The sequence below is a fragment of the Grammomys surdaster genome, unplaced genomic scaffold (assembly GCF_004785775.1).
Source record: "Grammomys surdaster isolate TR1022 unplaced genomic scaffold, NIH_TR_1.0 362, whole genome shotgun sequence".
In the NCBI taxonomy this organism is placed as follows: Eukaryota; Metazoa; Chordata; class Mammalia; order Rodentia; family Muridae; genus Grammomys; species Grammomys surdaster.
Genome location: NW_021604781.1, coordinates 5,495,473 through 5,521,275, shown reverse-complemented (window position 1 = coordinate 5,521,275; position 25,803 = coordinate 5,495,473). Strand labels below are relative to the sequence as shown.

General features: G+C 49.5%; 2 protein-coding genes across 15 annotated transcripts in view; both read right to left on the bottom strand.

Annotated features, from left to right (window-relative positions):
- The window catches only part of Pnpla6 (patatin like phospholipase domain containing 6), a 30,508-nt gene extending 19,332 nt beyond the window's left edge, over window positions 1-11,176 (bottom strand). For 2 of the 14 annotated variants that reach the window (XM_028779793.1, XM_028779792.1), the window contains exons 1-13: window positions 9,395-9,693; window positions 9,167-9,249; window positions 8,915-9,012; window positions 4,755-4,895; window positions 4,503-4,662; window positions 3,981-4,061; window positions 3,720-3,848; window positions 3,434-3,514; window positions 3,174-3,339; window positions 2,797-2,880; window positions 2,265-2,374; window positions 1,966-2,133; window positions 1,802-1,879 (exon numbers count right to left, since the gene is read on the bottom strand). In XM_028779793.1, coding sequence (XP_028635626.1) covers window positions 1,802-1,879; window positions 1,966-2,133; window positions 2,265-2,374; window positions 2,797-2,880; window positions 3,174-3,339; window positions 3,434-3,514; window positions 3,720-3,848; window positions 3,981-4,061; window positions 4,503-4,662; window positions 4,755-4,895; window positions 8,915-9,012; window positions 9,167-9,249; window positions 9,395-9,605 — 1,590 coding nt within the window. In that variant the 5' untranslated portion in view covers window positions 9,606-9,693. Of the gene's footprint in view, window positions 1-1,801; window positions 1,880-1,965; window positions 2,134-2,264; window positions 2,375-2,796; window positions 2,881-3,173; window positions 3,340-3,433; window positions 3,515-3,719; window positions 3,849-3,980; window positions 4,062-4,502; window positions 4,663-4,754; window positions 4,896-8,914; window positions 9,013-9,166; window positions 9,250-9,394; window positions 9,694-9,814; window positions 9,884-9,993; window positions 10,051-10,342; window positions 10,390-11,003 lie in introns of those variants that run through there. The other 12 variants (XM_028779791.1, XM_028779790.1, XM_028779801.1 and 9 more) reach the window with 11 other exon arrangements.
- A 151-nt stretch (window positions 11,177-11,327) lies between these two features.
- Window positions 11,328-25,468, bottom strand: Mcoln1 (mucolipin 1). Its single transcript, XM_028779778.1, has 14 exons — window positions 25,311-25,468; window positions 21,037-21,242; window positions 19,649-19,816; window positions 19,404-19,569; window positions 18,562-18,670; window positions 18,252-18,348; window positions 17,912-18,011; window positions 16,434-16,540; window positions 16,171-16,320; window positions 15,940-16,041; window positions 15,020-15,142; window positions 13,737-13,952; window positions 11,646-11,776; window positions 11,328-11,546 (listed from the first exon to the last, which is right to left on the bottom strand). Exons 1-14 carry the CDS (start codon window positions 25,339-25,341, stop codon window positions 11,510-11,512), a joined length of 1,743 nt encoding a protein of 580 aa, XP_028635611.1. The 5' UTR covers window positions 25,342-25,468; the 3' UTR covers window positions 11,328-11,509.
- Window positions 25,469-25,803: the final 335 nt, after the last annotated feature.

Genomic DNA, 25,803 nt, shown 5'->3' with positions numbered 1-25,803 from the left:
CTCTAAATGGATGCATCCGTGTGTACACGCATGCATTCAGACATGTACCAACACAAGTGGGAAAAATAGTATGTGTGTGTATATATGTATACACAAACATAAAAGATAGAAAAAAATGTAGATTTCAAGTCTCACCCATTCACCTGTGTACTGGCTGGTTTTGTATGTCAACTTGGCACAAGCTGGAGTTATCACAGAGAAAGGAGCCTCCCTTGAGGAAATGCCTCCATGAGATCCAGCTGTAAGGCACTTTCTCAATTAGTGATCAAGGGTGGGAGGGCCCATTGTGGGTGGTGCCATCCCTGGGCTGGTAGCCTGAGGTTCTATAAGAAAGCAAGCCGAGCAAGCCAGGGGAAGCGAGCCAGTAAGTAACATCCCTCCATGGCCTCTGCATCAGCTCCTGCTTCCTGCCCTGCTTGAGTTCCAGTCCTGACTTCCTTTGGTGATGAACAGCAATGTGGGAAGTGTGAGCTGAACAAACCCTTTCCTCCCCAACTCGCTTCTTGGTCATGATGTTTGTGCAGGAATACAAACCCTGACTAAGACAACCCGATTTCCCTCTTCTGCATCTGAATGTGAGATCCTAGCCTCACAGTTTCTTCCCTTAATGGGCCTCAGATTCTGCATAAAAAGAATGGAGGGATGGGGAGACATACTGCCACCCCCTTGATGCTATCAGCTCCAAATGGTGCCCGAGGACTACACAGCAACCATCGTACAAGTATAAGAATGGATGCAGACAAAGGAACAATCCAGATGGCGTTGGAGTGTTGCTCAGCGGCAAAGCACTTGCCTAGCATATGTAAAGTGCTGAGTTCCATTCCCAGTGGCAAAACTAATAGAAGTAGTAACCCTACTTATAAAGATGAAAGACCAACCTATCTCCATGTCAACTACCACAACCAAGGCAGACACAACTGACGAGTACTGTACCCTTCCTCTGTAGTTTTCTTAACACAGGTGAAAATTTATGGTCTCTGGGTCCACTTTATACATACATACACACACACACACACACACACACACACACACACACACACACCTGATCTATTTTTATACAAAGATACATAAACAGATTTTTTTTCTTGGTTTTTGGAGAGCAGGTCTCATGTAGCTCAGGCTGAGTATGAATTCACTATGTAGCTGAGGATGACTCTGAATTGTGATCCTCCTGCCTCTACCTCCCCAGTGCTAGGATGACAAGCATGCACCACGACATTCGGCTCCCGTTGTGCTGGGGTGAAACCCAAAGCTTCATGCATGCTAGGAGATCACTCGTCCAGTTGAGCTCTAGTCCCAGCCCTATTCCTACCTATTTAATGAGCACCTATCCAAGCAGGCAGAACATGGAGGTATACCGCAGGATCAGGGAGGCCGTAGGAGAGAGTTAGAGGTTGGGAATGCCAAGAGAAAAAATTCAAGGACGAGGGGTGAAGGTTTAGTAGTCCAATGGGACTTGAGGTGATGGCAGAGGCTGAAGATCATAAGACCTGTGTGCATAGGTCATACATGGTGGTGCACACCTTTAGTCCTAGCAGTCATGGGCAGAGGCAGGTGGATCTCTGGGAGTCCAGGGCTAGCTTGGTCTGTACAGTGAGTTCCAGGCAAGCCAAGGATACATAGTGAGACCCTGCTTCAAAACAATACAACATAGCCTCCCAGGGTAAGAAACTAAAAACTACAGGGATGAAAAGTTGACCACTGTCGAAGGAAAGTAGCAATCATGACATAAAGGTCAGGGATCAGAGGTCAGAGGTCAGAGAATGAGATCTGGGTACCACAGCTCAAAGGTCAGCCTTACCTGGTCTCCCTGGCGAGCTATGATGGTGCCAGCTTTGGCATGATGTAGCAAGACTCTGCTGTTCAGTAGAGAGGGGTCCTGGGGAGGGAGAGGAGTTGAGATAGGCCCAGCCAGGCCTTCCACCTGCCTCTCTCATGCCCCACCTCCCTCCACTGTCTGCTTACCTCAATCCGCATCAGCTTGGCTAGCTCTCTCTTCGCAGCCTCAAAGATGCTGCTTGTCTGGCGGCCCTGGTAGGGCCCAAAGGGACATCCACCTGTGGCTGACTCATCTTCACAGTAGCTATATTCACAGGCACCCGCTGGTTGCTCCCGGAGCTCCTGAGTGGGGGTCTGGGTAAGGTAGGACTTGTGATTTCCTGTGTGCCCTCCCAACTGACCTTTTCAAGTGACTTGCCAACTGGTCAAGGCCAGAGTTCTGAAAGGGGGGCTGTGGTGAGATGGGAGAAAAGAGAAGGCCTCACCCTAGGGGATGCTGTCTGAGGTCCTCCAGATGCCTCTTCTTGAAGGGAAACAGATATCCGGCCACGCTCATAGGCCATGTCAAAGTCAGAACGAGGGCCACCTTGCAAGCCTATGCATGGAGGAGAAGCCATAAAGATGGGGCTGGGGTCGAGCTCAGTGATGATTTAGCTAGAATACGTAAGGTCCTGAGTTCTACCCCCAGCTCCAAAGTAAATAAGTTAAAAAAAATAGGTTAGTAACCACAGCTATAACCAATATTAACCCCGCATTAATGCTGCAACCATGACAGACATGACTAGTCGATGACCACACTTTACCTCTGCATCTTTCTTAACACGGTTGAGAAAAGAATGATCGCAGAACATAGCCATCAAAAAATAAGAACCAAGGAGGTAGGATCTATACGCTTATTTTGTAGGCAAGGATACAAAACCAGGACTGAAACCAGCATGCCCCAGATTCAAATCCACACCCTTGAGAGTCATTTCCATAGTACCCACCCTTTACTTCCCGCCCACCAGGGCTCCAAACCTGAGATGTCTACTGGCATGGAGATGCAGCGGCTCAGTAGAGGGGCTGGGGGCGCTTCTAAGGACGTGGGCTTCACAGGATCCCCTGGGGAGAGACGAATGCTCAGGATCCTGCCCTCAAATTCCTAGGCCTCAAGCTACAACTAGGAAGAGTGAGGAACAGAAGGCTTCTGTGGATCTAGGATCAATTTAAGTCTGCAAGATTAGGCTCAGTGAGTAAGGGTTTGGTACATCAAACTCGCTGACCAAGTTCTAGCTCTGAGACCCCTAAGGTAGAGAGAGGGAGAACTCCTGCAAGCTGCCATCTGACCCTCACTGCTTTCTACGGTGATGAAATAAATAAATGTTAGAGCGGCAGGTAGGACCCACCTCACGTACCTGCAGGCCCAGGCAGAGGAGCTCCAGTGGGGTCAAGGGGCCGGCCAGAGGTCTCTCTTGCGGTTTCCTCGGTACCTGAGGTGCTGACTACTCGTTTAGAGCCACGGACAGGACTGGTTCGGGTTGGGAGGCCAGGGCTGGGGAAGAGGCGTAGGGGCTGGATCTCCTGCGGTGGGAGTGGAGGGCAGAAAGTCATTTATAGCATATCTAAGTGCCCCTCACGGAGTCTCCATGTCCTCTCGTGCTTGTGTCCAACTCACGTGGCTGAAGAGTTCATTGGTCAGACCCAGATAATTGTGGAGCGCCAGGAAGGTGACTCTCTGCAGCCTCACCATGATAATCTGCAGGAATGAGGGCAGGACCAGGAGAGACGTGTGGTCAGTAGAGTGAGCAGTCAGCGCCAGCAGCCTTCACAGAGGTCTGGCTGCTCAGGGGTGAGAAGCAGTAGGTACTGCCTGACCACCACTGTGCTGATGCCCGGGATAGGCGGGATGGTACAAGGGCGGGGTGCTCCGCCATGGTGGAGGAGGCGAAAGGCTGGCTGACCTGCACCACTCGGACCAAACTCTCAGGGTACTTGGTGAAGACAGCGGAGAAGGCTTCTACAGGGAGTCTCAGCACTGTAGAGTCCCGTGCGGCCCTAGCTGACACAGTCCGCTGAGGATGCTGGTGACCCTGGGAGACGGGTGGGAAGGAGATGAGATCAGGATCTGTGAGACCGTTCCCTGATTCTTGCACCCTTCCTGGTTCAAACAAGAGCAGCATCAGGGCCTCCACCCTTCTACCGGTCTTAAAACTCTCACTCACCGTGATGACATCAAGGATGCTCAGAAGGCTGTTGACGCTGTCTCCGGGAACCACCTCCTTCACCACACACTCCTTCCCATCCTGAAACAAGGGGCCCCATACCAATGTCAGCCTCCTCCTAGTGGCTGCCACTGGACCTCACCTCTGACTCACCCCAGTGATTACCGAATTCACAAACCTCCTAACCAGTTGCTGTTTCCTGCACATCACTCTCTGACCATCTGTTGGATCTTCCCAAATGGTCACTCAGTCCTCTGATATTTCTATAGCATTGGAATTAGAGCCCAGAGCCCTACACATAATAGGCAAGCACTCATCAGTGAGTGCTTTGCTGGGGGATTCTAGACAGGAGCCCTACCACTGAGCCCCACCTGCTGTCCCTCACTGGGTAAAGGCTCTATTATTGGCTTTACACTAAGCCATCATTAACCTGACTTCTGACTACACATCTCCAAAAGCAGAATCTAACTCCAGAGATGCCCAGTGCCCAGCCTCCCACAGTGGCCCCACAAGGTCACTCACAGGCCCTGGCAGGCAGAGCTCCAACAGCCCATCTTGAACCACGTAGATGCTGGCATCTGGCTGACCAGGCCGAAAGACGTAGTCCCCCTGCCCGAGACGCTGGAAAACCATGTGCCGACAGAGCTCTAGAAAGAGCGGCTTCTCAAAGTGACCCAGCACCCTGTAAGATGGGCGGTGGGAAAGGAACGCAGGAGGTCAAAGTCGCCCCAGGCTCTGAAGGAACCCTCCAAACACCCAGAGCCCGACACTTACCGAACGTTCTTAAGCATGTAGAGTACCTCAGAGGGTAGGTGGGAATTGGCCAGGTCTCCCTCTGTGAGATCAGCCTCCAGCACGGAAGGTGGGGGCTCCTTCCGTTGTAGGGTCGGAGTCTCCTTTTGGATACGTAGGATCCTGATGGAAGGTTAGAACAGCGGTTCTCAACCTTCTAATGCTGCAACCCTTTAATGCAGCTCTTCATGCTGTGGTGACCCCCACACAGGATTGTTTTCGTTGCTACTTCACAACTGTAGTTTTGCTATGCTATACATTGTAATGCAAATATCTGACATGCAGATAGTCTTGGGCGATCCCTGTAAAAGGGGTGTTCGACCCCCAAAGGGGTCACAACCCACAGGCTGAGAACTGCTGGGTAAAGAAGGCTCGAGCAGAACTAGGGCACCCACTTAACCCTTCCGTTTGGTTTATACAAAGCAAACACCAGCGCACTGTCCTGATCAGGCACTCTTCTTATCTTTGTCATTAAATTTATTGGCACACTGCCATGTTAACTCATTCATGTATTACTTATGGCCACCTTCTCACTTCAAAGGCAGAGTTGAATAGCCAGCACAGAGACCGTGTATGTCTCATAATACAGTTCTAACATGTTTACCAGATGCCCTTTTACAGAGCAACCTTAGGATGTAAACTTCAGGGACTTCCATCCCCAGTCACAGGGCTCTCGCATGGACCCTCTAGTTTCTTAGGAGTTTTATTTTATTTATTCACAATTTCACACAAATATCTAATGTGCTTTGATCATGCCCTCTGCGAGCCTTCCTAACCTGATCCTCTTCCTGCCAGACCCCTTCACTTCAGGAAGTCCCCTTTCTACTTTCATGAGGTGTTCTGTGTGTTTCTGTGGCCCACTGGGTTTAGTGAGGGGTACTTGCATAAGCATGGCTTGGGGGTTCTTTACTTGAGCAAGGGCAACTTCCTAGTGGCGACATCACTGAGGGCTAGGGCTCAAAGCAAACACTTGACAGCTCATACCTCCTCAGGAGGGGGAGAGCCTCATGAACCCCATCCCCTGGACTCTACAGATTCAATGACTGAACCCTGAGATTTAGGCTCATGGCACTTGTACTTGTCACAGGAGACGTGAAAGTCATTCCAGCCAGTCTAGCCAAAACCATCATCTGCAAGTTCAGTGAGAGACCCTGTCTCACTCACTACGGCTGAGAGCAACAGAGCAGCACACCTGATGTTCTCCTCAGTGTGCCCACACACATGGGCACATACATCACACATACCTACACACTAAATTAATTAATTAATTAATTAATTAAGGAAAGAAGGCAGGAAAGGGAAACAGAGGGAAGAGTAGAAAAAGTTAAAGCGGGCTGGAGAGATGGCTCAGTGGTTAAGAGCACTGGCTGCTCTTCCAGAGGCCCTGAGTTCAATTCCCAGCAACCACATGGTGGCTCACAACCATCTGTAATGGGATCTGATGCCCTCTTCTGGTGTGTCTGAAGACAACTACAGTGTATTTATATATGTAAAATAAATAAATCTTTAAAAAAAAAAAAAAGAAAAAGTTAAAGCAAAGAGAGAGAGAGAGAGGAGAAACAAAAAGGTCCATGAGATAGCTGCCTCTCAGGTCTCAGTGAACCCTACTGTAACTTTTCTGATCCTGACAGATAACCTGAGCTACCCTCTTCTACTGTGGAGAATTTAGGTACACATGCTCTGCTAGGGACTTGGGGGAAACTGCTTTCTGTGAGTCAAAGTGGCATGGAGCAGGCCCTGTCACTAGCTCAAAAGTCCTGAGATAGACCCTCTCATATGAATTAAACTCAGTGATAAGGAGAGACCTAAATAGAACTCTTTCATTTTATCCTTATTGTTTTGTTGGTCTTTTTAGGCAGTGTTCCTTGTAACCCAAGCTGGCATTAAATTTGGCTAAGTAGCCAATGATGACCTTGAACTCCTGATATTCCTGCTTCCACTTCTTGAGTCTAGAGATAGCAGGTGTGTGCCATACCAGGCTTGGAAGAATTCTTCTATTAAGGAGACCTCAACCAAACCATTTCCTGGCTCACCATTCTGAGATAATCATCCTGAACTCAAAAAGACTTCAGGGTAGCTTCTTAACATTATGTGATTACCACAGCCAATTCATGGCTCAGAAAAGCTGGAGATACACTTGTGTGTGTGTGTGTGTGTGTGTGTGTGTGTGTGTGTGTATGGTCTATATGTGTATGCGTGTTTGTGTGTGGTACGTATGTGGGTGGGGCATATTTGTATATGATGTGTATCTCTGTGTGAGTATGTCTGTAGGCCAAAAGACAACCTCAGTTGTAGTTCCTCAACCTTATCTGGTTGAGACAGGGTCTCTCAGTGGTGTGGAACTCACCAAGTAGGCTGTGCTGGCCAGTCAGTGAGACCAGGGATCTGCCTGAGTCCAGTTCCCCAGGGCTGAGATGACAAGCAAGCTACCATACTCAGAAATATTTTTTTAATGTGAGTTCTAAAGATTAGACCCAGATACTGATATTTGCAAAGCCAATACTTTACCAATAGTCTTTGTACCAGAATCATAAAAAGGTCTGTGATACCATGGCTTGTCATAGAGTTCAAGGATGGCCCCCTGGTGTTAAATACACTCTTGGAAAAGACCTTCAGGTAGATCTCATGATGCAAGAAGATACCAGAACCATTTCTTAACTTACAGAGATCCCTGGAAGAGCTTTTTAAAAGACACTGATAAACATCTGAGATAACCTTCTTAACTTTCTAATGCAAAGGAATTATTTCCTTAAAAATCCAAATTTATATTTGTTTATCTAATGTGTGTGTATGTATGTTTGTGTGTCTATCTGTCTGTCTGTGTGTTGTGTAGGTCAGAGGACAACTTGCAAGAGTAAGTTTTCTACTTCCCCTATAAGGGTCCTAGGAATGGAACTCATGTCTCCAGGCTTGATAGCGAGTGTCTCTACCCACTGTGCCATCTTACTGGCCCACAAAGGGATTCCGAAACAGGTAAGCATGATAGGCAAGGGTCTGTTGTTTCAGTTACCCAGGAAGCTGAGAAAGAAGAATCACATGTTCAAAGCCTGCCTGGGCTATAGAGAAAGTTCAAGGCCAACCTGGATAACTCAGCAAGACCTTGTCTCTTAAGTTTAGTTCACTGTCAGACTTGCTTGCCTACCATGGCCAGTCTCTGAGTTTGACACTGTGTACCACAAAGTAAATTTAAAAAATTAAAAACAAAAAAACAAAACAAGTAGGGCAAGATGGCTTGTAGGTAAAGGTACTTTCTGCCATGCCTTACAACCTGAGTTCAATTCCTGATATCCACATGGTGGAAGGAGACAACCAATTACCATACACATGCCACACCCACATACGAACACATACACAATAAATAAAGTTTAAGTAATAAAAACCTTAAGTAAAGTAAGAGCTAGTGATATAGTTAGTGGTACAGTGCTTGTTGCAAAAAATGAGTGAGTGAGTGAATGAATGAATGAATGAATGGGGGTGTGTCTCTGTTAGCAGCATGCTTGCCTGGCATGCAAAATGTCTTAAATTTAATCCTCAGGACCATATAAACTAGGCATGCTGACACATACCTATAATCAACACAAAGGAGGACCAGAAGCCAAAAAACAAAACAAACTCAAGCAACCACCACCACACACACACACACACACACACACACACACACACTTGAGATAGCCCCCCAGGGCAAAGAACTCTACGGGGTGAATGACGCAGACAATTCCAAGAGAGATGCTTTCCTATACGGATAGAATTTTGCCCCTGGAGGACAGAACTGAAAAACAGCCCCCCTAGCTAGCCATACAAATATCTGAGACAGCTGCAATAAGTTACGTTGAATAAACTCTCCAATACAGCAAGACACAAGGTGTAGATTACTAAATATGCAGCAGATAGCCTCCAGGGACAGGGAAACACTATGAGACAAGCCTTAAGTGACAAGCATGCCCACACGGGAAGTGTCATGTCTGGGATGACAGAACTCTAAGATAGCGCCTTAAATGAGGGCCTTGAGATATCCCTCTGCCATGGGAATATTTCCCAGACAGTCCATATGAAGTTCTTTGAACAGAGAAGAACTCTGAAATACAAAAACTCCGGTGTGAGTTGACCCGTCTTGCACCCAATACACTCAGTGTCAGCCTTACTTCTTGGCAATGTTAAGCATCTTCAGTTTCTTCTTCATGCGGGGCCGGGAAGTGGTGGAGACTGATGTGTCCACCAGGGAAGAAGTGGATTGTGACACCTGGGAGAATTTAGAATATTGAGTCATTTGGAGAAAGAGGAAGGGTAGATCTAAGGAGACCTTAATAAAGGCAGAGGTGTCCACTAATAAGTGTAAATAGGAAAGGGCAGGGCTTCTGTGGTCAGCCAGGCCAGCAGTAGGTCTTGGAACTCACCTTCCGCATAATCTTCCGGCCATAGAAAAGCACTTTGTCCCGCTTCCGGAACCGATATCGGGGACCCTCCGGGGCTGGAGTTTCTGAGGATTGGGGGCGGGGAAGACGGTGCTTGAGCTCCGCGCAGGCTTCAACAAATCCCCACCCCAGCCGCTTGGTCTCTCCCGGTATTGCGGCTCCCCCTCCATCCCTATAGTATTCCCCCAGAGGGGCCCTCGGAATCCTCACTTTGCACCCGGAGCCTTCGCACCACCAAGAGGATGAGCACGGCGGTAACCAGCACCGCCACTCCGGCCCCGATCATCACGCCCAGCACCTGCGGAACGAACGGCACAGGCTGGGCAACGCATATCCGTCTCCCCAAGCCCTCCTCCAGGGCTTTTCGAATCACCTCTGCCCCGGAGGAGGTCGTATTCAGCTCGTGACTCGGTGTCCCCATCCGCAGAATGGGTCAATGCAGGTTTTTCCTCATCTCCTACTGGGGGAGCGACTAAGCCTTCCCTGAGACTAAGTCTCCCGTAATGCATGCTGGGAAACGTAGTTTCGCCTGCACATACATGGTTCTCGGAGAGAGACTCGCGTGGTGCACCGCAAGTCCGCTGGGAGTTGTAGTCCGGTGCAAAAAAAAAAAAAATCCCCAGCCCTTACCATTCCGGTTTGCAGTGGGGCCTCCATTGACTGCTTCGGACTAGGTAGCAGGTCTGGTAGCCTGCAGTCCTGGAAATCGAGGAGCAGAAGGGACCAGTACAAGATGTCAATCAAGCCTACCCAGCCCTGACTACAGGCTCTTCCCTTATCTCGGCTCACAAGCCACGCCCCCTAGATACCTTTGGCTGGAGTGACTCCTCCATTCGCCCGGGTTGGGGTGAGAACGTCTAGAGGTACTGATAGACAGAAGGATAGGGGCAAATTGACCTCCTATCCCAGATCAAGGGGTGAGACCAACCCCCAGTTCTTTGACCTACTTCACTTACGTATAAGGCTGACCAGACTCCCCAACGTATTCATCTGCACCCAGTGGCCATAGGGTAGCGGTCCTGCCACCCACAGTTAGCAGATCGCTGGCAGGTGCCCTTAAGCTATGATCTCTTCTGGCAGTGGTTCCTTCCTTAGCCTGGCCTTCCATAAGTTTGACTACTCTTGATTAACCAACCCTCAGCCGAGACCCCCTCTTACATCCGGTAAAAACGTGATGTCCAACTCCAGGAGAAACCAGGACCTGTAAGCCAGGAGGCTGAGGCGACAATTGGACTTTGGGCTCCTGACACAAGCCTGCCCCATCAAGGAAGCTGGGAGCTGGGGCATAGAGGAACACTGCTGTGGAATCTATTGAAAAGGGGGCTCTAGGGCCATCGGAGTAAGAGGACCTCCCAAAGTGTTATAGGCGTAAGCTTGGAGATTAAACTGTCACGTAAAAGGAAAGTTACCGGGTCTCGAGGTGCGAAGTATCCCTGGGATTCGTGGAATGATGCAGGAGGTGTAACCAGGGACGCCGGAATTGGGGGAGGGTAGGAGGAACGACGCACTGGAAAGTTACTGAGATCCTGAGATACACATAACTACTAAGGAGTCTAGGAGCTTCCAGGAAGATATCGAGGGAGGTAGGAATGCTACCGTGACTCTTCTGGGACGCTGGAGATCTTTTTGATACCCTTAGACTATTAATGCAAATTTAGAGGGATCGCAGGGCCCTGAGATGTTACCTGGAAAATTGTTAGACTGACTACTTCCTTTCCGTACTCCAGGTCGCATCTGGCTACTGATGCGGAAACACCGGGACAAGGAACTTAGGTATGGGGGTGGGGTGGTATTGGAGCATCAAAAAGTCGGGACCTACCCGGAATCAGGACAAATCGATCCGGGGCAAAGCTGAAGCTCGCTAACGGTCCTCGAAGGGACACCTTTGCTCGGTCGATGGAAACTCGGACCACTCAGGAGCTGCAACCAGGTCCACCCAGCGCCGGCCAACACCCATAGTTTTCTGTCCGCTGCCTCAGACGCGGCACCTTTAAATTATTCCGCTGCAGGGCACGCCCCATCCCCGCCTCCCGCCATGCTTGGAAGGTCGCACTGCGCCAGCCATGCCTAGTGTGGCGGCCTCTTAAAGGAGCTGACAATTTATGAGAGGGCTGCTTCACCTGTTACAAATTAGACCACCACATTTCTGTTCCCTTTTATTTAGCAGCCGCCCTACATGCCCTCCCTTCCCCAGTGTCCGATTCGATCAGCCCAAGCCCTCACAAGGCCCGTCAGAAGCAGATCTTTTAAAGTAAGTTCTAAAAATAAATAAGCTGGGGTCCCAGCAGTACATGGGGATAAAGTCTAGTGGCAATCATCTTGCAATCAGTTCACCAGCAGCGAATGGTCCTCTGGGGAGTCCCTGGAAGAGAGAAATGGAAAGAAGAGGCAGCGGATCTCTCGGGCACAGACTTCTTCCCCCAGCCTCTATCAATCCACAACCCAGACCTGGGGCCCCAACCTTCCACAGCAGCAGAGAAGGCTACAAGCTGAGCCACTTCCGCGACGGAACTTGCCGGACGTGGGGCTATCCTGGCACTGCTCGATGTAGGCCTGGAGCTCACTCTTCTCTGTGCCAGGACCTCCTGGGTGCTGGAAAGAGATGATTCCCGGAACTAGGCGTGAAAGTTGGACCTCTAAAAGCTCTTTAGGTTCAGTCAACTGGATGTCCTACTGTTTCTCTGATGTGACCACTCTGGGTCTCACTTCTGGACCTTTGCTTTGTGGCTTGCTTCACTGTAGAAATCTTCCCGATCCCTGGATGTGGCCGCAGGTCTCAGGTTTATTGGTTTAGTGCCCTCTGCTGCAGGCCAGAAGCCTAGACTGGTATTTAGCAACCTAGCTTCTCAGCTGGAACAGTGTAACACACAGTTAATGGGCAGAAGGCCTGAACTCCTACATCCAAGGGTCCTGCATGTATATGATATCTGAGTGTCCCAGCAAGACTCAATGTGGCTGCTTTGGTCCTGGATGACAGTAATGTACCTGTGGTACAGCTATAGATACATCCATGTGGGAAAGGGTGCACACATCCACTACCAGTGACTCAGAATGAGGCAGAGTCCCAGTAAAATCTTCTCCCTGTAACCTGGCATCACCGCTATTTCTCCAAGTCCTTTCTGTCTACCAGTCTTTGGATGTTCCTTTCTACAAGTATGCTCTTCCTTGGGCTTCCATCCCCCCAGTCTAGAATTCTCAAGAGATGAAGGGCATGTTCTAAGCAGCCACCTAGCTGCACTGATTTCTAGATATTATGTATATTTTCCTTGTGTGTGCAGCATGTGTACATGCGTGTACATGTGTATGTGTGTATGTGTAGTGTAAAACTCCTGTGTCTCATAGAGTACTAAGAAAAAGTAGCATTCCTGCAGGCTGTGGTGGCCTAGACGAGAGGACAAGAGCACTGTGGGGTGGCAGAATTAATCCAGCAAGCATGTTCTAAGGAGTGTGGTGTGCACTGGATATCAAGGAGAATCAACAGTCACCATCCATCGAGTGCTAGTGAGGAATACGAATGGTCCATGGAGGGACAGGCACTAGCAACAGGTAGGTATACAGGAAACATGGAAGGTTGTACAGGGGGATCCTGCTGTAGTCGGGTATCAGGGTGGATATGTGGCTCAGCTGGTGATCTCACAGCATGCAGGAGGTCCTGAGAGCCATCCCCACACCACATACAATGGAGGTGAGAGAGTGCATCTATCTATAAGCCCAGCTCTCGGGTGGTGGACACAGGACATACCTTCAAGGTTACCCTCAAAGGAAAGATCTTAACAGGCCTGTAAGATGGCTCAGAGGTTTGCCATCAAACCTGATGATTCCACATGGTGGACAGAGAGAACTGACTTCCACAAGTCGTCTCTAATTTCCAAACACACTGTGCTGTGCACAACCTCCTCCCACCCCCAAATAAGTATTTTTTTTTTTAAGAGATGATGTGAGAGAGGGAGGAGGCCAGTGAGATGGCTTGGTAGGCAGAGGGAGGAGGCCAGTGAGATGGCTTGGTAGGCAGAGGGAGGAGGCCAGTGAGATGGCTTGGTAGGCAGAGGCACTTGCTGCAAAACTGATAACTTGTGTTCTATGATCTGAACAGTGAAGGGAAAGAACCAACTCCTGTGATTTGTCCTCTGATACATGTAACAAGATGCATGCACGCACACACACACACACACACACACACACACACAGAGCAAGAGAGAAATACTGACACGTTTTTATATATACACACACACACACAAAATATGGACACATTTTTGTACCCAAGAAGACCCATAGGAGCCTGTCCTTTCCTGCCCATTCAACTGAACCTAGCTGTGGTACATCTTAGGCTACTCTTCCAGAATGACTCAAACAACCCAACTACCCCAAACCCAGTTTCTGGACACTCTCTCCTTGGACTTGATAGAGCTTCTGGGTCTTACCTGCTCCACCTATTGTGAAGCCAGGACAACTCTGTGAAGCCAAGCAGCTCTTAGAACTCAGGGCTGAACATGCTCAGGGGAGGGAGTGGGAAACAGGACTCCCAGGGAGGAGATGGTAAAAGATGGCTGACCTTGATGGTGTCGTAGGCGCCGGTGATGAGTGCGATGAAGAGACTGAGCACCATGTAGATGAAGAGGCTGATGAAGGAGTAGAGGTAGAGCTGGGAGAAGAGCCACACCAGGCTGCTGTGTCCCTGCTGGGCCTGCATGGCTGCGAAGGTCACAAACATGTCGTCTCCGTTGATGAGTGAGAATAGACACTCGGAAACCATGGACAGCGAGCGGAACTGTAGGCAGTGAAGTTGGGTAACAAGATACATATGAGTGGGGGGTTGTTGGGCTCACTAGGGGTCAGTGGGCAGGAAGACTGGCAACTGGGCCCATCTGAGGGTCATCATATAAATGGCAAGGTCATGGAGTTAACAGAAATGTCACAGGGTCAAGGACTAATTCCTCAAGAGTCAGAGGGGCTGAGAGGTAACACAGAGCAAGACAATCATCAGTGACCACAAGAATGACCAAGTCGCGGGGCTGGAGAGATGGCTCAGTGGTTAAGAGCACTGACTGCTCTTCCAGAGGTCCTGAGTTCAATTCCCAGCAACCACATGGTGGCTCACAACCATCTGTAATGGGATCTGATGCCCTCTTCTGGTGTGTCTGAAGACAGCCACAGTGCACGCACATAAATAAAATTAAAAAAAAAAAAAAAAAAAGAATGACCAAGTCGCAGGGTCAATGTCCGGAGCATTGAGGGAATGCTCAGGAAGGGACAGAACACAAAACTGCTACAAGGTGCACAGGAGGTGGCTCAGCTGGTAAAGTTCTTGACTAGAAAGCATGAGGTTCCAAGTTTGATCTCCAGCAGCTACATAAAAACTGGGTGTGAAAGTGTGCTTGTAATCCCAGCACTGGGGAGGTGGAGCTGAGAGGATCCCCTGGGGCTCGGAAGCTAGCTAATTTACCCTAGTCATGAGCTACAGGCCAAGTAGACCCTGTCTCAAAATAAAAACCAAGGTAGGGATGGACATTATGCCACCTGCCTTTAATCCCAGCATTCTGGAGGCAGACACATGCATGCCTTTGGATTTGAGGCTAGCCTGACTTATACAGTGAGCTCCAAGATAGTCAGGGCTACACTGTGTTTGTGTGGTCTACAAAGAAAACAAACCTATTAGGTGAATGAGTTTTTAGCATGATAGATAGTAAAGGCTGACCTCTGGCTTCCACATACAAGTATATACAGAGTACATACATGTACACACACACACACTCGAACACATCTACTTATACAAATGAAAAAACAAAGCCCCTTGATGGTAGTTCACAAACACCCACAGCCCCCAGAAGCCCATACCTTCACGTGGTAGGGCCCTAAGACGATCCAGCCACAGAAGCAATAGCCCAGGTAGATGACAGCCACACAGCAGCAGAAACGCATGACACTCGGCAGTGCCACACGTAATGTGGCAATCAAGATCTGCAGAAGGGAAAGGGGACCACAATGAAAGCAATAGCCACGACCCAACTAGCTCTCAGATGGCAGGGAAGGCCTCACCAATGTGGTCAGAGGGCTGCTGAGAGTTTAGACAGGGCAGGACCCACCTGGGAGGAGCCTAGAACATACCACAGCTGGACTCAGCTGGTTGGGCAGGTAGGGACAGGCTCCCGTGGTCCTGCCCAGGTACAAAGACTCCTGTGTCTGTGGTAGGTGGGTATAAGAAAGAGATTTGTGGTTTGGTACTATAGATCAATTGTAGAGTGCTTAGTATGCACAGGAACTTGAGTTCAATCCCTGGCACTACATAAAGCTAAGTATAATGACACACAGCTGTCAGTTCAGCACTTGGGAGGGGAAAGACAGGAAGATCTGGAGTTCAAGGTCATCCTTAGCTATATAGGAAGGCCAACCTGGGCTACAAAAGATTTTGTCTTAAAAAAAAAAAAAAGCCAGGTGCATGCCTTTAGTGGCAGCATTTGAGGGACAGAGGCAGGCAGATCTTTGAATTCAAGACCAACCTGGTTTACAGAGCAAGAGCTACACAGAGAAACCCTGTCTCAAAAAATATTTGTAAATAATAATAAATAATAAAGAAATGAAAAAAGAAGGACGGAAGGAAGGAAGGAAGGAAGGAAGGAAGGAAAGAGAAAAGAAAAGCAGACAAAGTCTTGTGATGAGTCACTGATTGGCAGGAACTAGTGACTGCTTTGTGTGTTTGGGTTTGAGAGGCATGGGGCAGATACTGCCCAGGTAGGGCTCAGGAGCAGGACACTCACGTTGTACTTGTGGAAAAATGTCAGGTAGCGAATGACACCAACCCAGACGAGCAGAGTGGAGGTACCCAAGAGGATGCTGCAGACGTCATAGCTGGCTAGGTTCTGTGGGCAGAAGCAAGAAGTCAACCCACGAGCTGTACTCTACCTGGAGGGAAGGTGGTCCCCAAGCAGGCAAAGACCTGGAGACACAGACACTGGGTCCTGAGAACAGGGCATTGATAGGACTCATACCTTTGCCTCAATGCCAATCTTCATGACAGTCCCTGAGATGGTAAGCACATCACTGGTGACCAGCAGGATATACCAGCCATTGACAAACTCCAGGCGTTCCCAGAAGCTGATTTCCCGGCCCCGCCGCCGCCACATGAATACAACAAACTCCTATAGGAGGAGCCAAGGTGAGGGTCTGTCTAGAAACCCCTAGGCCATCACCCCCACCATGGGCCCAGGGCTGGGCAAGGCGGGCACCAGCGCTCGTGACACCAGGGCCTCACGTTCTGCAGCAGGAAGCCACGGAGCAGTGAGCGGGCACACAGCAGGAAGGACAGGGAGCAGGTGAGGATGACCACCACATCAAATAGAAGCCGGAAGCTGTTGTCTCCTACAGGAAAGGGGCGATTGAGATCAAAACTCATGAAGGGTCATAAGAGGTTGGGGCTAGGGGTTGGGACAGGGAAGAAGCCCTGAAGGAGAGAGAGGTATGTAAGTGTGTGTGTGTGTGTGTGTGTGTGTGTGTGTGTGTGTGTATACCTGGTTTGGGACTATGAGGAAACTCAGGGATTCCCTGGCAAGGAGAGTGTTAGAAATCCCTGATGAACCTTGGTATGGAGAAATGTGGTGTTAGGCCAAGTGCTCTACCACTAAAATACAACACCAACTTGTTTTGTTGTTTGTCTCAAAAACAGGATCTCATGTATCCTGGGCTGACCTCAAACTTACTATGTAGCCAAGGCTGGTCTTGAATTCATACTGGGATTACAGGAAAACTAATTTTAAAAAATGTTTTCAAAGCAGCGAGAATTGAACCTCATCTGCTAGAACTCCTCTCCAGCCCATTTTGTTTTCTTTTTGTTTTGTGACAAGGTCTCACATAACCTAAGGTAATCTGGGATACATTGCATGAGGACAAGGATGACTTCGAACTCCTTGTGTTGTGATTAAAGGAAAATGTTTATTTACTTATATATTCATTTACAGTACTGGTGATTAAACCTATGGCCTTGAGCATGGCAGGAAACCACTGTACCACTGGGCTATATCCCCAGCCATCTTTTTACATTGTTTTGAGACAAGGTATCTCAAAATTGCCCAGGCAGATTTTGAATTTTTGAGTATCCTAATCAACTGCCTAAATAGTTATGATTACAGGCCTGTTCCTTGTGATGAACTTGGTCAGGCCCATTGTGGTGGTTTGAATATGCTTGGCCCACGGGAAATGGCATTATTGGGGTGTGTGGCATTGTTGGAGGAGCCCAGAGGAGGGTCCTCCAATGCACCCCTAGATGGAGGTGTGTGGCTTTGTTAGAGGAAGTGTGTCACTGTATAAGTGGGCTTTGAGGGCGCCTAGTGCTTAAACTCTACTCAGTGCAGAAGAGACCCTCCTCTTAGCTGCCTGCAGAACAGTATCCTCCTAGCTGCCTTTGGATCAAGGTGTAGAACTCTCCTTCCAGAACCATGTCTACATGCTTGCTGCCATGATGATAATGGACTAAACCTCTGGAACTCTAAACCAGCCCCAGTTAAATGTTTTCTAAGAGTTACCTTGGTCATGGTGTCTCTTCACAGCAATGGAAACCCTAAGATACCCAGGATACTCCTATACAGTCAGGATGCCTGATCAACACTGGCTGGGGTCATAGACAAGTCATGAATAGTAAGGGCCATGGACAGTACAATCTGAAGCCCAAGAAATGTCTAGGAGAGTCAGGATTAATCTTAGGGTAATAGGGGGTCTGAGGATGGGAGGGTTTACCATGACTGGAGACACTGGGGTGTTTACACTCCTGGATGTGGGTCTGGGTCTCCAGGCGGATGGGGATTCGACCACTGTGCGCTTTATTGTCAAATGTGATCTGAAGGGGTGAGGGCAAAGTAAGCTGGAGCAGCCCCAAACAACAACCCCAGCTCTCAGGACAGCCAATCTGTCCTAGCCTCTACCCACCACTCCCATACCAACCCCCAGGCCCCAGGACAGCTGGGCCATGTCTTAGCCTCTACCCATCACTCTCATAACTTCTGGAGTGAATATTGCTTTCAAGTCCCTCAACCATGCAGGGGAGCTTGGAGGTCCAGAGCATCACCCAGCTGCTCACCAGGATACTGAAGGTGTAACAGTCGGGGATCTCATTGTTAATGAGGCTCTGCAGGTTAATTGTCTTCAGCTGGAAGTGGATGGTGACGTTGATCAGCCTATTGGGGGAGGCTTGGGTGAGGGGCAGGGGTCCAATGTCAGTCACTCCTATCCTATGCTGACTCTGCAGGGTGAGGGCCCTGCCCCCTATCAACTCCGTGAAAGAGGCCTCAGCTCTAATGTTTGGACTCGGGCCACTCCACTCACCCCATCCTCAGCTGAACCCTTGAGCCCCTCAAAGAATCAGCCCCCTCAAGAGAAAAGGGCAGTACTTGTGGAATTTCAATGTGAGGTTCTTGTAACTGGTGCTGCCATCCAAGAAGTCCATGTCCTCACTGGGGATGTCAGGGGGTCTGTCAGGAGGATCCACCTGGATACAGTCTGAGGACAGCAGTCATACAAAAGGACTTAGGGAACAGGGAGCCCAGGCTGGGCTCCTACAGTCCTGTTGGGCCTTCTTTACTGTTTTATGCTTTATTGCTTCTTTCTAGCACTAGGGATCAAGCCTAGATTCTGTGTGCTAGGCCAGAGTTCACTAGAGCTACACCTTCAGCCCGTTCCCTCACATTCATCCTTTTGCTGCCACTACCCAAGGAAGGGCACGATCTGCCTTATGTTCTATAAAGACCACAGCACTCCACAGGACCTGCAGATGCTCAGTGAGTATGATATTAATGCCTGGCTCTTCCTGTGCCATACACTCCACTAAGCACACTGTACATGTCAAATTATTCTTGATTATACAATCTGATCACATATATGTCCAAGTGACAAGGTCAAGATTTTAGATCTTTTTTTCTTCTTCTCTAATTTTTTCCCCACAGCCTCACCTTTAGTCCCTCACTGTGGGATTCTAGGCATGGCATCTACCTCCGAGCCATACTCAGGCCCTCACTGGGGGACTCTAGGCAAGACATCTACCTCTGAGCCATACCCCAAGCCCTCACTGGGGGACTCTAGGCAAGACATCTACCTCTGAGCCATACCCCAGGCCATCACTGGGGGACTCTAGGCAGGCTCTCTACTGTTGAGACACATCTCTGAACCCTAGATGTCAGGATTTTAATCCCAGAAGCCTACACACCCAACAGTGTGCCCTGCCCTGGCTACTTACCAGTGACTACCCTTGGATCAATGTCAAAGGTATCATTGGCTGGGTCCACATGGCCACGGTGGTAGTACCGCTGGCAGAGAGCCAGAGCTGAGCCATTAGCCCAAGGCCCGCCTCCACCACGGACATAGGCATACCGGCCCAGGGATATCTCAGGTAGTATCAGGTACTGTGGGGAGAGAAGGAGAGGATCTGTCAGCCTCACTTGTTCAGTACTCCCCGACCCTTCCAACACCTGCTCACTATACCTGGTCCACAGCATAGAAGATAGCTTGGTAGAGCTGTTCCTGTGTGTAGGCTGCAAAGGTGTCATCAGACCCATCAGTGTAACCCAGCAGGAAGAGATGTCGGAAGGCAATAGTGTTCTCTTCCCGGAATGTCACCACTAGCTGGTTACTGAGCCCAAAGAGAATGAGCTGCCAAGAAGAAGTCAGAGGTTGGCCTTGATAGCACAACTCAGCAAGGCACAGGCCGAGGAAGAAGAAAAAGAGACTCCAAGAGATGTCCCCTGAGGTAAGACAAGGTCCTACTGGCACTGCACAGAATAGCCCGTAACTCACTATGGAGTCAAAGATACCTTTGAACTCCTGATCTTCCTGCCTCCATCTCCCAAACACTGGGATGACAAGTGTACATCATGAGTTTATGCAATACTGGATATGGAAGCCAGGGCTTCATGCATGCCAGGCAAGCACTCCACACGCTGAACCATATCCCCAGCTCTCTTAGGGTTACTATTGTGATGGAACACCATGACCGAAGGCAGCTTGGGGAGGAAAGAGTTATTTGTTTATGCTTTCACATCACAGTTCATCACTGAAGAAAGTCAGGACAAGAACTCACACAGAGCAGGGACCTGGGGTCAGGAGCTGATGTAGAGGCCATGGAGGGGCGCTTCTCACTGGCTTGCTCTTTATGGCTTACACAGCCTGCTTTCTTAAAGAACCCGGGATCACCATCCCAAGAATGGCTTCACCAACAAAGAGCTTGCCGCACCCCCCCCCCATCAACCACGAATTAAGAAACTGCCTAATAGGCTTGCCTACAGCCAGATCTTATGAAGGCATTTTCTCAACTGAAGTTCCCTCTTGTCTGATGACTCTAGCTTGTATCAAGTTGACCTAAAAACCAGCCGGCAAACCAGCTCCTTGTACTTTTTCTTTGCCTCTTAAGTCCCATGCTACATTGATCAAAGCATCCCCAGTGTACACAGGTGGGTACTAGTGTACCTCACAGCAGTGGTGAATAAGTGGTCAGTGTATGTTTACTGATTGACAGGGTGTCCTAAACCCACACCTCCAGGACAGGTAACATTAGTGTCTGCTTTTGCTGAGGGTAGATCAGAAAGGATAACATCAGACTGACTGGATTCAAATCCCGTCTACCCTGTGCTCAGCCATTGGGTAACTTTACACAGTAACTGTGTGAGCCTCGGGGGCATTTCTGGTATACAATGGAGGTGAGAGAGTGGCCAGTGCTTCTGGGAGCTAAAAAGAATTACTGACCACAAATCTCAGACTCCTTCCTGACTGGTAATACCACTGTCATTATCATTATGTGGCAGCAAGGGGCCATTCTAAGATGAAAACAGTAACTATGGTGTTATCTGGCCACGGTCCTGCCTGGCTGGTCTCACCTGAACAGTGACCACCAAGATCTTGACCACCTGTAGCATCAGCTTGCAGGGCTTGCGGCCTTTGGCTCGGAACTTGTCACATGGGCTCATAAAGAAGTACTTGAGGCGGCGGCGGAGGTCTTCCTCTTCTGGGGGGGTTGTTGGGGCTGGTGAGGTCCCCACCTGGGTCCCATACCCAGGATTGGGGGTCAGCAGTCGCTCAGTCTCTAGAGAATGGGAAAGGACAGTAGAAGATCAGGGATGGACAATGCCCTCTGCTTCCTTCACCAGCAAGCCTCTACCAATTCTACAGGGAAAGAAAGAAAATGTAGAAGAAAAACAAGAATGTAGAAGAAAACTGTAAGCTGGCTCAGTAGGTAACGTGTTTGCCACCAAACCTCATAGCCTGGGTTTGACCCTCTGAACCCGCAAGGTGGAAGAAGAGAACTCACAAGCTCGTGTGCACATAAAATAAGTAACTGTAATAAAAAGTATTTTAGAAAGAAGAAAAAAAAATAGGGTTGAGATGTAGCTCAGATGGTAGAATGCCTGCCTAGAATGTACAAAGTCCTGAGTCTACTCCCAGCATGTAATAAATTGAGCATGGTGGTGCACATATCTGAAACCCCAGCTCTTGGGAGCCAGAAGCAGGAGGGTCACGAAATCAAGTCCATCGTTTGCTATACAGCAAGTTCAAGGCGAGCTTGAGATTCAGGAGACCTTGGGGAGACCAGGAGGACAGGTGGGAAGGAGGTAGGTAGAACAGGAGAAGGCACAAATATGTAGTCCCAACACTGGAAGTTTGAGGCAGGAGGATTACAAGTTCTAGGTCAGCATGAGCCATACACTTGCGAGAAAGAAGAGCCTGGCATGACACATGCCTGTAATCCTAGCACTTGTGAAGCAGAGACAGGAGGATCACAGGTTCAAAGTCATCCTCAGCTATGTAAGTATCCTGGGCCAGTCTAGGATTCTGTCTTAAAGAGAAAGGAGGGGTAAGTATAGGAGAATGAGGAAAAAAATAACTAAAAAGGAAAAGAACATGACTGTCCCTAGGGATGGTGGAAGAGAAAGTTTATTCTAGACATTGGGAGAACATAGCCAAAGGCAGGGACATCTGGGGGAGTCCAGAGTGGACAGGACCTGAGCCATGGAAAGAGAGGTGGGGGGGGGGGGGAAGAAAAAGGAACCAGGTGCAGCAGCCAGAAGGCTTAAAGGAAAGTAGATGAAGGGTCCAGATAACTAAAATGGTGAGATTATATAAACAAGAGTAGCTGGGAGAAGGGCAGCCCAGACCTTGAGCCAGAGTTACAGGGCAGGGTGGGGTGTGCCAGCCAGGAAGGTCCTGTAACAGGTAGGGACTGAGGGATGAACTGGAGGCCAATGTCTGCTTTGATATGTTAAGTAGGCACCTCAACCATTGGTCTCAATTTTGAAACTTAACCGTTGGCAGTAAGATGGCTCCGAGAGTGAAGATGTTTGCTACCAAGCCTGACAATCTAAATTTAGTCTCCTCATTGACTTGAAGCACCCATCATCCTCCATAAGCTAAGAACTCAATATTCAGAAAGCCTTTATCACAAAGCCTGGATTGAGGCTAGCCAAAAAGAAAAAAAAAATCTACCAGTTCTCTTTGTGAGAGAAGGGCCAGCTTGGCAAGGGCCCCACACTTACCCAAACTCCAGCCTACAGGTAATTAGCACAGAGCAGGGCCTAAATTCCAGTGTTCTCAGGACAAATCCCCCAAGAATAACCTTTGAACTCATTAGAAACCAGCCTATCCCAGGCCACTGGTCTGACATTAGCAATAATAAAGGCTGACATGACTCATGTCTGTAAACCCATCGCTCAGAGGTAGAAGTTCAAGGCTTGCCTGAACGACATAGCAAAACACAGGCCAGGTTGGGTTAGAGCCTGATCCAGAAGAACCCCAAAAAGGGCTGGCAAGATGGATTAGTAGGTAAAGGTGTTTGTTGCCAGACCTGACTCCTTGAGTTCAATCCCTGGGACCCACATGATAGAAAGAGAAGATGAACTCCTACAGGTTGTCCTCTGCAGTCAACTGACGTCATCACCCTTCAGCGAGTCAAGTTCTGGGAACCCCACAGCCAAAAGCCAAATTCCAGACTCAGTCCACCTCCCTCAATCCATCCAGAAAGTAGAAATTAGAACCGTCTACCCCTAAAGTTGAGATCCAGAAGCTACTTTGAGAGTCCTGCCAGTCCACCTTCCTCAATCTGTCCAGAAAGTGGAAATTAAAACCGTCTACCCCTAAGGTTGAGATCCAGAAGCTACATTGAGAATCCTGCCAGACCAACCAGAGAATAGCCCATGCTTCAGCGCATAGCTAGGTCTGAGGAGCACGCTATGCAAGCATTCTATCTGGGAGCCATTCTTCCAGCCCCAAAGCTGCCAGGATTAGGCTGGGCCATGTAACTAGGTGTGGTCCTACCTGGCTCCTCCCTTTTTAGTCTAGGTGAGCTTGTTTACAAGCTAGTAGGGAGGGAAGCCAAAAGGCAGGCTGTAAGCCTAGCTAAGATCATAGCTTAACCCATCCCAGGCACTATCAGCCAGGACTGCCACTGTCTGCAGACAGCACACAGTGGGGATCAACACGAGATGTCATCCCCAGATTTCTCAGTGACAAGCCTGGAAGCTGGGGGCACACAATATCATTTTAGGAAGGCAAGACTGCATGAGTTTGGGGAACTGTAATTTAGTCCCCTAGTTCATGGAGGCCATCCCTCTAGCTCCCTTCCTGCCTATGTTTAGGGAGGCTGAGCATTTGGGCACTGGCTTCCAGAAGGGAAACCTTGCGTCTCATGTGCAGGTTAGTGTCTGAGTTCCAGCAAACCGAACAACTGGAGCCTTGGTAATAGCTCAGAACATAGCTCACTGGTAGTGTGGTACACGGCCCTAGGTTCAATCCAGAAGGAGGAGGGGAAGAGGAGGAGAAAGACTCAAGTAGGCCTATAATCCCAGTACTCAGAGGCTGAGGAAGAAGTATCACAGGTTCAAGGCTGGAAGAAATAGGAAGGCAAAGGAAGGCAGATCTCAGAATTCCAGAAGGGCTAGAGCTACATTAGAGACTCTGTCTCAAAACAGACAAAAACAAAAGTAAAAGAAGTTCAGGGTCTATAGAATAAGACCTTGACCCAAATGAAACCAAAACCACCACCAACAAAAACTTGGGCTTCAAATACTGTCCTAATGGAAGAAGCTGGCTGCCTGCCTGCTGCCTGTTTACAAACGGAGAAGAGACTAGGTTGGGGAAGGCAACACTCTTACAGGTCACAAACAACCCTGGAAAGAAATGCTCTGTAATAACACCAATACAGCCATCCATGGTGACACATGCTTAGAATCCCAGCACAAGGGAGGTGGAGGTCTGGTTTATCACGAGTCCTGCCCTCTTAAATTGGAGAATCTTAAGCCCACCCACAGTCCAAGTTCTTTCTTTGGATTCTGTCTCTCTCTCATAAGGTAACTAAGTTTGTACTGGCCTTTCTGATTATCATCAACAACAAAAAGCTCTCTGCAGAGGTTTTAAAGGCTGGGGCCCACCCACTGCTTCTAGGAAACAAATGCCCATACTCCATAAGTTTGCACCACACTTTAAGGGGAAAAATGGAGAGCTTGGTGCAAGAGGCTGGGGAAGATGATGTCCACCCATCACTCAGTTCTAGGAACTGTAGACCCTCACTGCTTGAGGCCAAGAGATGCTGATACCCATTACTACCTGGGTTCTAGGTACTATGTAAGGTGTCCACCTGAGGTTAAAGATGTTGTCGGTACCCACCCACCACCCAGGTCCTAGAACGCAATTGTCTATCTCCCTCCTATGGGGACTTGAACAACTGAGAACTATAATCCCAGGTTCTGGGAGCCATCTGTCCATCTCTCCCTTATGGAGCATCTGAGAAGTCCGCATCGGACTTGAGGAATGGGAAGCTGAGCGCTTGACGTCCAAGGTCGGGATGTCGATGCGCACCCACTGCCTAGGTTCTAGGAGGCGTCATCTGTCAATCTGTCATAGGAACGCTGAGAAGTCAGAGCTGAACTTCAGAACGCTGGACATTCGCCGCCCAAGGTCAGATACGTCGATGCCCACCCGATGCCCAGATTCTAGGATCGGTAGAAGCTCTCCGCCTGAGGTAGGAGATGCTGGTGCCCACCCGCCGCCCAGGTTCCAGAAGCCGAATCCCCAACTCCCCGCATTGGACTGGAGCGGAAGGCTGGGCGCTCGTCACCCGAGGTCGCGGAGCCGGGCGCGCCCTCCCGCCGCCCGCGCTCACCTGAGCCGCGCCGGCCCGCCGCGGTGGCCATGGCCGCAGGGTGAGCGCGGGACGCGGGCGGGTCCGAGCGCGCGCCGCGGTCACTGCGGCCTCGCTCCCTCCCGGCGCCGCTTCAAACCCTCCCGCATCAGCTGACCTGCGCCACGGTCACGTGAGCGGGACGTCTGGGCTGAACACGTGACGAGCTCGCCCCTGTCTAAGGGGGCCGGGCAGAACCTCCCAGCAGTGCGCATGCGCCTCCGACTGGCCTCTTGTGGACTGAAGACAGTCGCGCAGTCGCGCGGTCCTAGTGCCGCTGGCGACTCTAACAAAAAGCCCTGCTGGCTTCTAGGTGTGGCAGGGATTGGATCCGATCTGGCTCGGCGTCAGCCTTGTAATTTCTGCGTCCAGAGCTTAACCTGTTACCCTCAATAGTATCCGGTGATGACCCGACGTCCTAAGCCGAAAATATCCTCCCCTCTACTCCCAGAAACCTTTTCTGTCTCCTATCTGA

Excerpts from the sequence above, each read along its gene's own strand:
- Mcoln1 (XM_028779778.1), bottom strand. The coding sequence starts at position 25,341 with ATGGCCACCGCGGCGGGCCGGCGCGGCTCAG. Across the intron at positions 18,349-18,561 it reads CTCACATTGAAATTCCACAA|GCTGATCAACGTCACCATCC; the intron begins GTACTGCCCTTT and ends CTCCCCCAATAG. Across the intron at positions 16,541-17,911 it reads CCCCAGTGTCTCCAGTCATG|GAGACAACAGCTTCCGGCTT; the intron begins GTAAACCCTCCC and ends CCTTTCCTGTAG.